Source organism: Pteropus vampyrus, unplaced genomic scaffold, assembly GCF_000151845.1.
Source record: "Pteropus vampyrus isolate Shadow unplaced genomic scaffold, Pvam_2.0 Scaffold65, whole genome shotgun sequence".
NCBI lineage: Eukaryota > Metazoa > Chordata > Mammalia > Chiroptera > Pteropodidae > Pteropus > Pteropus vampyrus.
In genome coordinates, this window is record NW_011888846.1 from 1,252,855 (window position 1) to 1,264,353 (window position 11,499).

General features: G+C 52.2%; 1 protein-coding gene across 1 annotated transcript in view; it reads right to left on the minus strand.

The window, feature by feature from the left end:
• Positions 1-11,499, minus strand: part of LOC105292880 (voltage-dependent R-type calcium channel subunit alpha-1E-like) — a 148,304-nt gene that overhangs the window by 120,099 nt on the left and 16,706 nt on the right. Inside the window, exons 3-4 of the mRNA XM_011361272.2 lie at positions 999-1,104; positions 17-156 (exon numbers count right to left, since the gene is read on the minus strand). Of these exons, the coding sequence (XP_011359574.1) occupies positions 17-156; positions 999-1,104 (246 nt within the window). The remainder of the gene's footprint in view (positions 1-16; positions 157-998; positions 1,105-11,499) is intronic.

The window sequence follows — 11,499 nt, forward strand, 5'->3', positions numbered from 1 at the left end:
TGGCGAGAAGACTCACCCACTGAGGACCACGATGAAGTCCATGACGTTCCAGCCATTGCGAAGGTAGGAGCCCTTATGGAAGATGAACCCCAGGGCCACGATTTTGATCCCGGCTTCAAAGCAAAAGATCCCAATGAAATACGGTTCCGTCTTCTCCTGCAGGTGCAGAGCAGAGGTGCTGGTGAGGGGAGGGCCGTGCCAGTCAGACGCAGGCAGAGGCACGCCCGGCCACCCCGTCCACGCTGACCTTTCCTCTCCTACCGGACACCAGGACATCTGCCCATGTACAGGTGGGGAGAGAGGGGACCGGAGGACTCGTGGAGGGCACAGAGCAAGGAAAGCCCAGGGGACCGGCTGCAGAGATGGACGGGTGCGGGGTCACGCCCAGGACCAGACTGCTTCCCACGGAGTTGACCCACGGTGCTGGCTTTGCCCCGAAGGAGGTGGCCTTTCCATGCTGGCCTTCGTGCACATCGAATGCCTCAGAGGTCTCATCCTTAGGCAACCAGGCCAGAACTGCTCACCCACACATCTGAACTTTAAACCATTTGTTTGCTCTTTTTAGGGGAAACACGTCAGACATGTGAATCATTTCTCTACGGAGAACACGCAGGCTACGCCTGAGAAGTCGCTGACCGCGAACGTGCGCAGGCTTCGCGCACCCTCTCTCCTCTCTCCGTCACCTCCCTCTCTCCCCTCACTTCAAGGGTCCCTTCGGAAGGGAGGGAAGAGGCTGGACCTGTGCCTGCCCTTTCTTCCTGTCTGGCTGTCATGCGGTGTTTGCTATGCCCTCGGAACCTCCTGGGAGCAGGAGAGAAAAGGTCAGTCTTCTCATCCTTATGAATCCTGATGGGGTTTGTCACCAATCTGTCCCTCAGCAAAGAACAAACTGGAAGGCAGGGAAGGAGGGCAGGGGACAGGGTAGAGGAGCAAAGGAGAAAGGAGCCAGGGAAGAGAAGGACAGAGGAGAGAAAGACAAGAAGGAGGGCGGTACATACCAGTCTGCGAGACATTGGGGTCTTGTCATCCTCGGGAAGATGCTGCTCCAGGGCCAAGACGATGCAGTTGGCAATGATGGTGGCCAGGATCATGTACTCAAATGGCGTGGGAAAGGAGGAGTTAAGGAACAGACTCCCCAAAGAGAGAGGGGACACAGCCTCCCAGATGGCTGTGCACATCAACATACAAACTTTATCAGCCCGCACTGCGTCTGCATGGTCTGCGTGACTGATCCCAGCGAGCAGGCAGGCAGGGCAGTGGATGGTCCTCGGCCTGGGAGACCATATCCACTTCTGACTGGGCTCCAAACCCAAAGCATCTTCTCCCAGCAAAGGAAAAGTGGAGCCAGTAAATAATGTAGTTAGACATTCCGGACACGGGGTGAATTCACTGGCTTAGCTGGGAATTAACTAGGGCTGAAAAGGGAAGTGGAAAGAGGAGACATGGGCACCGCAGGCCCCTGTTCTCCCCAGTCTTCAAACCACGGACCCATACAACACACGACACTGCAGCAAGGATCCAGCTGTGGCCGGCTGTTGCTGTCTCTGGGAATCACAGCTGGAGTCCCCTGCCCTAGTACCTCTGCTCACCTGAGGAGGACTTCAGAAAAGGAACAATTTTCTCCACAGGAGCGCATTTCTATTTAAATATCCAATTCAGAAAACATTTAATGGGGCCAGGAGAAGCTTGCTGCGTCCCACCTCGTCTTCTCCTAAGCGTCTACATCCATGGGAAACCGACACACCGTGCGCCTGAATCCGGGACAGCCAAGCCGGGGCCTCTAAGAACTGAACTACAAATGAATAAATCACGCATTCGGGCTTTTTTTTTCTGCTGCGTTTTTCTGAAGACAGGTGAGGGGGCTCCCTGTCCTTTTTTTAAAAACAGGACTACGATTCTAGGGCCAGCGTCCTGACTCTTGCGGGAACGTTGTGCCACAAGCCCAGGGAAAGCAGGTGCGGGGACCGTCAGCCAAGAGAGAGACGGGAATCGCCAGCTCCGGAGTCGAGTCATCCTGAGTGCTGGATTTTATCCTCTAACTACGGTTGTGACAAACACAAGCCAGCTGTTGCCACTGGCCTTGTCCGGCAACCGGTGCTCTGGCAGAGTCTAGAATCTAGGCGGGAGAGTGGAGCAGCAGATCTGGAGGGAAGTGCAGGGAAGACAGGGGACCATTCTCCTTGACTGCCCACACGTCCGGGCTGGCCGTGTAGGATGGAGGACCTAGAGCTCTCCCTAGGGAATCCAGAAGGAAGGCCAAACCTAACATGCTCCTGATGCCACCCTGTCCCCACCGTGACATTTGTGCCAGGGAATGCCAATGGCAAATGAGCATCTGGGGCATCTCTGAAGAGGGGCAGGGCACAGGGCAGCTGCAGGCAGAGCGGGTATGTGCAGGGAGGTATGAGCTGCCGACCAGCTGCTCGGCCCCGGTGCTAGAATGGGAGGCCACAGGACCGAGAGGCCTGGCAGCAGCTGAGCCTCGAGCGCGCCCATTCCCGTTCGCCAGTGCCATCTCCTCCCCCATCCCCGTGCATCCCTGAGTCACAGCCCATCCTCCAGCAGCCGGCCATCCTTCCTTCCCACGCACCCCCAACACTCGCACAGGACCCGTACCCTAGGGACAGCTGTGCTGGCCTCTGCTGCCCTGTGGAGCTCGGCCATCAGAGGCGCAAACTGGGTGGAGCTCAGAGGACCTCAGAACCAGCCCCCTACCTCCTCACCCCGCTCTGCTCCCGTAAACCCTCCCCTTCGAGTGCAGCCCCACCACCTGGGAAGTTCCCCAGCATGCCTAGCGACTCCTCCTCCTGCAGTCTCCCTGGGTACCAAGCTGGACCCGAGAGCTAAACACGCCAGCACATCACAGACGGCCCACCCAGCTTGCACACCCATTTCTCAGCACAAGCCCCTCCCACCAACCAACCAGGACACCAGTGCCCACTGATCAAAAGGGGATTCGTTCTCCCCTCCCCCCGCAGGCTCTAACCCGGGGTTCAGAGCAAGTGCAAACTAACCAGAGACTACACGCGAACTCGGTGTCCCTTAAGCCCCCTGAATAAGCTAGATCGCCCTGGGCCTGGTTCAGGCACCCGCAGATCCCCAGATCCATGATGATGCAGATGGGAACATGATGGAAGTGGCTGCCAGGAACCCATGCCCTTCCCTGAGCTCACGCCTAGGAGATGGGTGCGGCAAGGGAGCTGAGAAGCTTGCAGGCCACTGACAAATGACACCAGAGCCGAAGGCATTCCAGGGCAGTATTCCTCAAACGCAGGTCACGGAACACAGTGCTCCAGGACCTGGGGATCCAGGAAATGAGGGAAAGCTGGGGTGCAGAAAAGTGAAGCAGATTTCCTCGCAGTGAGACTTCTCGGAGCCTGTGATGCGGTTGCACGCGGAGGGCACCGCCTCCTGCAAACGGGGTCGGGGATGGGGCTCAGAGTTCCCAGCTCGTTTCGCCACACAACCCTGTGGTCAGAGCGTCTCTCTTGGGAATGGTGTTCACGGGAACATATTTGAGAAGCCCTGGCACTGCCAGTCCCGGTGAGGAGCGGTAGGAAGGCTGGTGGCTCTGATGGCAGTGAAACGATTGGTGCCCTGTCCCTGTCCCTAATAAAAGCGTGACAAATTGTGGGGCTCAGCTGGTCACTCGCCATGGCTGGCCATGCCCCATGCACACTCAGAAAGCTACTCGGCAGGACCAAGGAGCATAGCACGTGACCTGGGAAGCAGGACTGGGGACGTGCATGTTCTCATTCGAGCGGCAAATAGCACAAGCTCCTATTAGTCTGACTGGGGTCAGTGACTGCTTTGGGGGTTCAGGCTTCTTCTCCTCAAAATTTTGAAGTGATAACCACAGCCTTAAAAGTAAATGAGCTCCCAGTTGCTGATCTGTAGGCAAGAGCGGTCCTGGTGGCTGTCTGCCTGTCAGGCCCTTCTATCCAGTGATCCCTGCTCGGACTGCTACAGCCCCTGTGTGGCCCCCACCCCCTGCTCCCACTTACGTGCATGTACTTTCCTAGTCAGATCATCGAAGTGCATAGCTCCCTGCCAGGATCTTTAGCTCACATAGCCCAGAAGTCCAAATGCAGATACATGAAGCTTGGCAGGTAACAGGGGGCGAGCCTCAAGAAGGTGTGGCCATCACCACTGCAGGGTGCTCAGGGCAGGGTGCTGACAAGCCAGACTTCCTGTGACTGGCCAGGTGTCCGGATGGCTGAGAATTCCTGCAGTCTCAATGAATGGCGCTACCTAAGGCTCCGGAGGCTAGAATCTCAAAGTGAGGCTTTGGTAATTCACAAATTCTGAGAAGACCTCCTTCCCACCTCCTCCCCCACCCAAATCCTCTGTCTATGGTCTGATGTCTAAAGACCCATTCAGAGCAGCAATTTTTTGGCTTAAAATTCTGAAAACTGTTCAAATGCACACACCCTTGAAAGGGATGTCCCCTTAGGCCTCATAGATCATCTGTAACTCAGGATGAATTCATGTCTGGGGCAATTAAGAGGCGAGGTTTAGATGCAGAAGAAAAGGTGAAACTCGGAATTGCACGGATTCGTGGACTGGATCAGAGAAAGGATGGCCAATGAGAAATCTCAGGACAGGAGCTCAGGAAGGACAGCCGGTCCTGCCTGGGCCCCAGCCGCCCTCCCTGCCGGCCCTTTTCTCTACCCTCTTGCCCACTTGTCTTCTTTAAAAAAGCACAGAGTGGGCACTTGGTGCTTTTGCTCCCTCCTACAACAGCCTTTCGCCTCCTTTCTGGTCATATGTCAAGATCAAGCTGAAATGTCGCCGCGTCTGTGACGGTTTCTCCCTGTGTCCCATCGTCTCTGTATTGTGCAATTTTGTCATTTCTCCTCATATTTATTTCCCCCAAAAAAGCTAGACCTTGAAAGCAGGGTCAGAGTTTTGCTCACCTCTCCGTTGGCCGTGCCTAGCAGAGCTCCTGGCACACAGTACTCGGTATGAAATGCGGGCATGAGCGAAGGTGCGGCTCCATGCCCCAGGAGAGGAGCCTGGACTGCAATGGCGGCCCCCAGGTCAAGCAAATGCACCTTACAGGCTAGACAAAGGTGTGACTCGGAACTATCGAAGGAAGCTCCAAGTCCCTGAGGCCTCAAAGAATACCACCTTTCATGGGACAGGACAGATGGAAGTCTGTCCAGGGCGCTGACACCCTCTGCCCAGGAATTCAGCGATTCCTATTACATTCTGTGCCTGACGCTAAACACATTTTAGAGAACGGTATCTCTCCCTGGTGTCCGGACTGTTTACCCTCTGAGATCTCAAACAAACAGATAACAGAGCCCTGAGGCGTGGGAGGCTGAGGGCAGGGGCTTTGCCTGCCTTCTTCACCTCTGCACCCCTGGGGTCCAGCACACAGTGGGTACCCAATGACTATTAGTTAATCAATTGCTCAATCGATCGATAAGTGAGTAGCACAAAGTGACCAGAACCAGAGGTATCCTCACAAAAGATATCCTGTACTTTCTCCACGCTGCCTCCCCATCTGAACTTTTTGTACTATATCCTGTATATACACATTAGCTATTCATAAAAAAGAAACCAGCGTGCACGGAATATTCCTTTAATGTGAAAAAAAGGTTTTTTTAAGGAGCAAAGGCAAAAGTTTTGTCTTGCTAGAGGGATAATGAGTTTTTCAGGGTAGTAGGGTTATTTTCACTTCCTTCTTTAATCCTTTATGCATTGCCTGAGTGTTATAATGAGCATGTATTAATTTATAATTATAAAATCAATTAGGGCTATATTTATTCCGGAAAAAAACAAACCAACACAAAAACAAAGCACAAGATTTCTGAGGGGATCACATACAGGAGAACAAAGGACCTAACCGAATAAGGAAAATGGCCACGAAAGTACTTTGAAACTTGCAAAAGCACCTCCTCTTCCTCGTCTGTCTCTGTCTGCTCAACAGGGGCCTCATCTCACAAACTTTCCTGGCAACCTCCCCACACTCCCCTTCGCTCCTCTCTCCCCCTGGGCCCACTAACGAGGACCCCCGTCGCCTCAACTTTCCCTTTCCTGTCTAGCAGTTTCAAGACCATCATTAGGGAAATGATAAAAATAGGTTCATTTATTGATTTATCTCCTTTAACCACAGCTCCTTCCTTCCAACGGTTGACTTGTTTCCTTAGCAACACAGCTAATTTGAGCAGCGCTACTCGGCCTGCATACCTGCCATTTGTTCATTTCCTTCCTGAAGCACAGGAAGCTGCGGAAAGGGAGAGGACGGCCTGGCAGCCTCCAGTGGTGGTGCTGGCTCTGCTTGTCAGCTGAGCACAGGGCCTGGCCTGGGAGCTGATCTCTGCCTCTGCCCGAACCAGCAGAACTGCCCCTGCCACCACCCCTCGGGCACAGGACTGGGAAGGACTTAGGCCGCAGGCAGCAAACCTGGGGTGATCCAGGGAAAACATGCATCTCGAGACCCCCTTAGACTCCCTCTGCTCTCAGCTGCCTGGTCTCAGAGCTTGTGACATCAGAACAGCAGGGAGACTGAATGTGCTCAGAGGTGCTAAGGGGCCACCAGAGACAGGCAGACAGACAGAACGCTGTGCTCTGTCTCCAACTCCAGGCCTAATGGAGAACGTGCTTTTGTGGGGAGAAGCCTGTGGCCACTCAGACACTTCCTGTAAACTCCTGGGGAGTCTAGGATAGCCCACAGTCTCAGGGGAAGCATGCTGCGGCCTCCCGTACCCACGTCCACTCCTCACCCAGGCCCAGAATACTCTCTTACAGGAAGGCCTGTCTCCTTTCCCATCCTTCCATACCAGCCTCCTGCGTGTGGATGTCTAATTCTAAGAGACAGAAGAGTCTCAGAAGATGGCCTTGGTGTTTTTGTGCAGATCTTTCCACCTCTCCTTCACCTGATATTTACGTAAATATCATTCTAACAAGTGGGACGGTGACTCAAGGACTGTCATAGACAAAGGGTCCCGTCTAGAGTGTGACTCCCTCAAGCAATACACCAAAAGAGACATTTTAAATATGAAGGACAGTGAAATACAAGTATCCAAGGCTTTCATGCCTCTTTTCTTGTACAAGACGACTCAGAATTTCCTCGATACCTGAGATGCAATGGAGAAAATGCCGCCTGGCGATGGAAAACCAGAGCCGAGGTTCTCACTGCAAAGAAGCACCCGGCCTAGAGCACTCAGGTCAGGGGAACCTGCTGCCACCCATTCCCGCAGAACCAAGAAATACCAAAGGATCAAAACGCAAAATGACACACAGCCAAGAAAGCCCTTTGAAACCCGTAAGGTGCTACACAAACGCACAGTCATTTCCATTATCCTCCTAAATCAAGCTCTCAGCACCTGCTGTGGGGAGAGCATCTGTGAGTGGTCATGGCCTCTCCGGGAGTGGGCCGGCTGGCTGCAGCCATGGGCTGACACTGAAGAGGACCCATCGCAATAAAGGGTTTAAAAGAAAATTATGGTAATGGGTCTCCGGGAAGAGAGCAAAGACATTTGGCCCAGTACCTCCTGGGAATATGGAAAGCACATCCAAACACCAGTCCCCAGAGGAGGATTTATGAAGCTGATGACTCTGATGCAATTTCTCCTAGTGATTAGAAGGGACATTAATCACACTCAAGGCCAGGGCTAAGAACAGGGGGTCGAACCATCACAGAAGTCCGGCTCCAGCTCCTACAGACCCTGATGGAAACGCAGTGAGATCATACTGCTGAGATCATATCCCCCTTGCATGGGCTGTGAAAATGACACATTTGTCCTGGAAAGACCAACAATATTGAAGAGACAGGACCCTGCACCTAAAACCCAGACACAGATAGAGAGCCACCACCAGCACCTCCACAGAGCGTGTCTGCTCCCCACCTCCTTAGAGGCCAGTCTTCTCACAGGAATGTCTGTGTCCTGGCTTGTCCACACAGGCCATGAGTGCAAGTCTTCAACCCTTCAAAGACTGAAAAAATCAAAACCAGCCCTGTTAAAACAGGCCTGGGGCCAGCGCTCCTTCCTGAAAGGGTATTATACCTTTTCTCCAGATCCTGGTAGGGAGTGGGAGTAGGAGGTAACGAAAAAGAAGTCCAAGACCATCTGTCAGCAAGCTGGCTCCTTCCCGCCCCGCCGCCCCCTGCACACCACCCCCCTCCCCTCCAGGTGAGAGGCCCAGGGAAGAGGTAAGCAGAGGTCCTAGGAGCCTTGGTCCAGAGGCCCACATGCTCCTGGACGGGCTCCCTCTGGAGCCACGGTACGCAGCCTGGGCTGACCAGGCAGGAAGGCAAAGCTCAAAGGAGACTCATCCACAAGAGGGAATCAATGGGGAACCGTATTCCTGGAGGTTCCAAGGGGCTACAGACGAATTTTTCAGTTTCCTGGAAACAACGTTAATCCTCTAAACTTGTCCCTGTGTGGACAACCCCTGTATTTGGGGCAAGTCGCACCCTTCACTCCATTTGCACATCTGTTCTCAACCTGTAATTTTAGGTTTCCAGTTCTGTCCTGGGCTGGTCCACAAAGAGTGGACCACACACGGCGGGGTCATTAAACGGCAGGAGGGTGAAACGCCCGGGCTTCCCCATGTGACAGGCATCAGTGCGCCCCTCTGACTGCACATCTGGAAATGTCCCCTCCTGTCCCACCCCATGACAGGAGACATGCACCGTTAACGAGTCGAGAAAGGAGGCGGAAGCTCTGCTTACTTCACATTGGCCCATTTCATTATCTCATTGCTTTCTGTGTTGCAATTTTTCTCACCACCCAACCTCGTCTTTAAAATAAAAAGATCAGACCGAAAAAACAACCAAACCCCTTTCTTTTTTTAAAACAAAACAAAACAAAACAAAAATGAATCATGTGACTTCCAGCTTTAACATCAGTTTTTTAACTTTGGTTTCCATGGTGGTGGGATGCAACCTGCCATCGCCATGGCAACAGCTGCCTCTGTTCAAATTCACCATCTGACAGGCAGTCCTGTGCGCATGCACACGTGCGCGCGCGCACACGCACACACACACACGCGCGTGCACACACGCACACACACACCTTTCTCTCTCTCTCTCTCTCTCTCTCTCTCTCTCTCTCTCTCTCTCTCTCTTTTTCGCTGGTTATCAAGAGGATGGTAACGCCATGATGCCTACTTCTAAAGACTGAAGTCCTAAAGAATGAAAGACAAAGAAAGCGCAGCAAAAAAGCAGAGACCCCAAAGACCTGCTGTCTGCCACACTGTCCACTGCCTCCGTAGGGAGGTCAATGGACTCAGTTACTCAAAACAAAAGACCCCGAGCATTCATTACTCTTTCAATGTCATCTTGAAGCTGCATTCGAACTGGCATTGCTTTCAGACCGAAGAATTCCCATCTCACTCCGATGTCCCTGCTCTCTCTATATAAAAGGACTAACAAGAAGTTGACATTATTGCTACTTTGGTTAACCAAGACTAAGGTCAGCTCCAGATTCATCCAAGCCCCAACTCCAAAAGGCCAGGCACGGCCGCTTGGAGGCATGAAGACAGTGCTGGCCTGCCTCTGCCTCTGCCTTTTGCCTCGGTTACAGTCAGCTAGATAAGTCTTAATTCCCTCTTTACGTGTCTGACTGAATCCTGGACTCAAAATGCTGTCATTCAACACACAGCCTTGGGGATCAGGAGACAAATGATTGAACGGTACAGAACAGAGAAGAAAGAAAGGGGGAATATTAAAAGCCTCTGGAAGAAAACAGAACGGCGGTGAGAAAATTACCTGTTTCAGAAACCAGGCTCTCTATTTTGATGGCATTCTGATGGATTCGAGCCCATCAAGAATTTTGGCAGCAATGTGCATTTTAGGGAAAAAAGAATGTGGGCTGCAATCAGCAACCACACCCAAGACCATGCCCTACTTCGTATCGGCACTCACTTCATGGGGCGTCAGACGGTATCTGAATGCAAAAAGAAAATGAAAAGCCTTTTGTGAAAGAGTCCACAGATCATCTCGGGGAGAAATTTTTTGTTTTCCTTTGAAAATCTTGCAACTGTACCCCAGTGTTCAAAGATGCCTACTGAGCCTCCAAGCCGCTTGAGGAAGCGTGGACGGCATGAAGGATACTCAGCTGGGGAAGGGAAGACTTACGAGAGGACTCACAGCTATTTTCAAATATCTGAAGGGGAAGCTTGTGATCAGGGGCTTGGACGTTGTCTAAGTTATTCTGGAGGGTAAGACTCAGACTGAAGGGCGGAAGATCCGCCCAAAGGCAGACCGGGGCAGCACAGAGAGGCAGCTCACTTGCTCCACAAGTGGATGGACTGCATCTGGTGTTTAGTAAGCTAAGTGTTGTACTAATGAATACTTAACAACGAGCCTCTCCGAAGGAAGAAAAGCCCTGATGGTTAGCATTTGCCAATTTTTGGAGTGTAAATACTTTCTCCATGGCCAACTTCAAGCTGTGAACTTGACATCAATGTACATGGAGTTAGGAAAAGATACGTGTAATGGACACCCAAGAGCTGGGACCAGCCAGTTCCAGCTCACCACTTACTGTAAGTTCCACATCTCTGCGAAACCATTAAGGATACTGAGGAAGAAATTCCTGTATCTGCTAGTAGTTGAGTTGGATCGACCCTCATATACACAAGGGTTAGTTAGCAAATGAGTAAGATGCAAGGTCAGTGAGTCGTTAATCATTTGCTCAAGGGCCTCCTGGGTCCGCATGACTCACTCTGTCCCTCAGCCTCAAGCTGACCCCTTAGCTGGACCTGCATTTGTGCAGTCTGAGCATCACCCTTATTACAGAAGGCTGGTACCTGTGCAGCTGGGTGTGTGCCAGAAGCAGCCACAGGTGAATGGTTTGTCAGTGCCGCGAAACATAACAATTAATCACCCCATTCTCTCAGGCTGAATTCCAGGATACCCAGGGGGCTCCAGTTATTTCACCATCGCCGGCGAGAAAACTGAGATGGATCGGCAAGGACCCGAGATCAAAGCACAACCCAAAGAATCCAACCAGGTAAAAGGCTCACCTCTCAGTCCAGAAGATCCATGGATCTCAGCCGTGGCTGCACAGCAGGATCACTTGGGAAGCCTTTAAAAACTAAGGAAGAAGGCACCCCATCTGCAAAAGCTCTGATTTAACTCGTCTCCGCAACTATCCGGGCATCGGCATTTCTAGGACTCAGGGTGATTTTAATGAGCAGCCAGGGAAAAGAACACTGCTGAAGATGCCGGAGGCAGTGAAAGCTAATGGTGGCCTCAACTCAGGCGACACAACAACCAGGGAAATGAGAATCCCGAAGACACACGGGCAGAATGGAAAGGTGTCTTAGCATCCCGTGAACTCTTCCGACGCATTTGTTTTACAGATGTCGATACTGAAACCGGAACTTTTCCAAAGCCAAGACTAGAAACCTCTCTGGATTCTCAGCCTCACGCCCTGAAAAGCTTACCCATTATCAGAGCCACCAAAGAAAACTTCCTGGCTTCATGGCTTGAACTGAGGGTTCAAAAAGAATGGAGTCTTTTTTATTTGAGTTTACTTCTTCCAT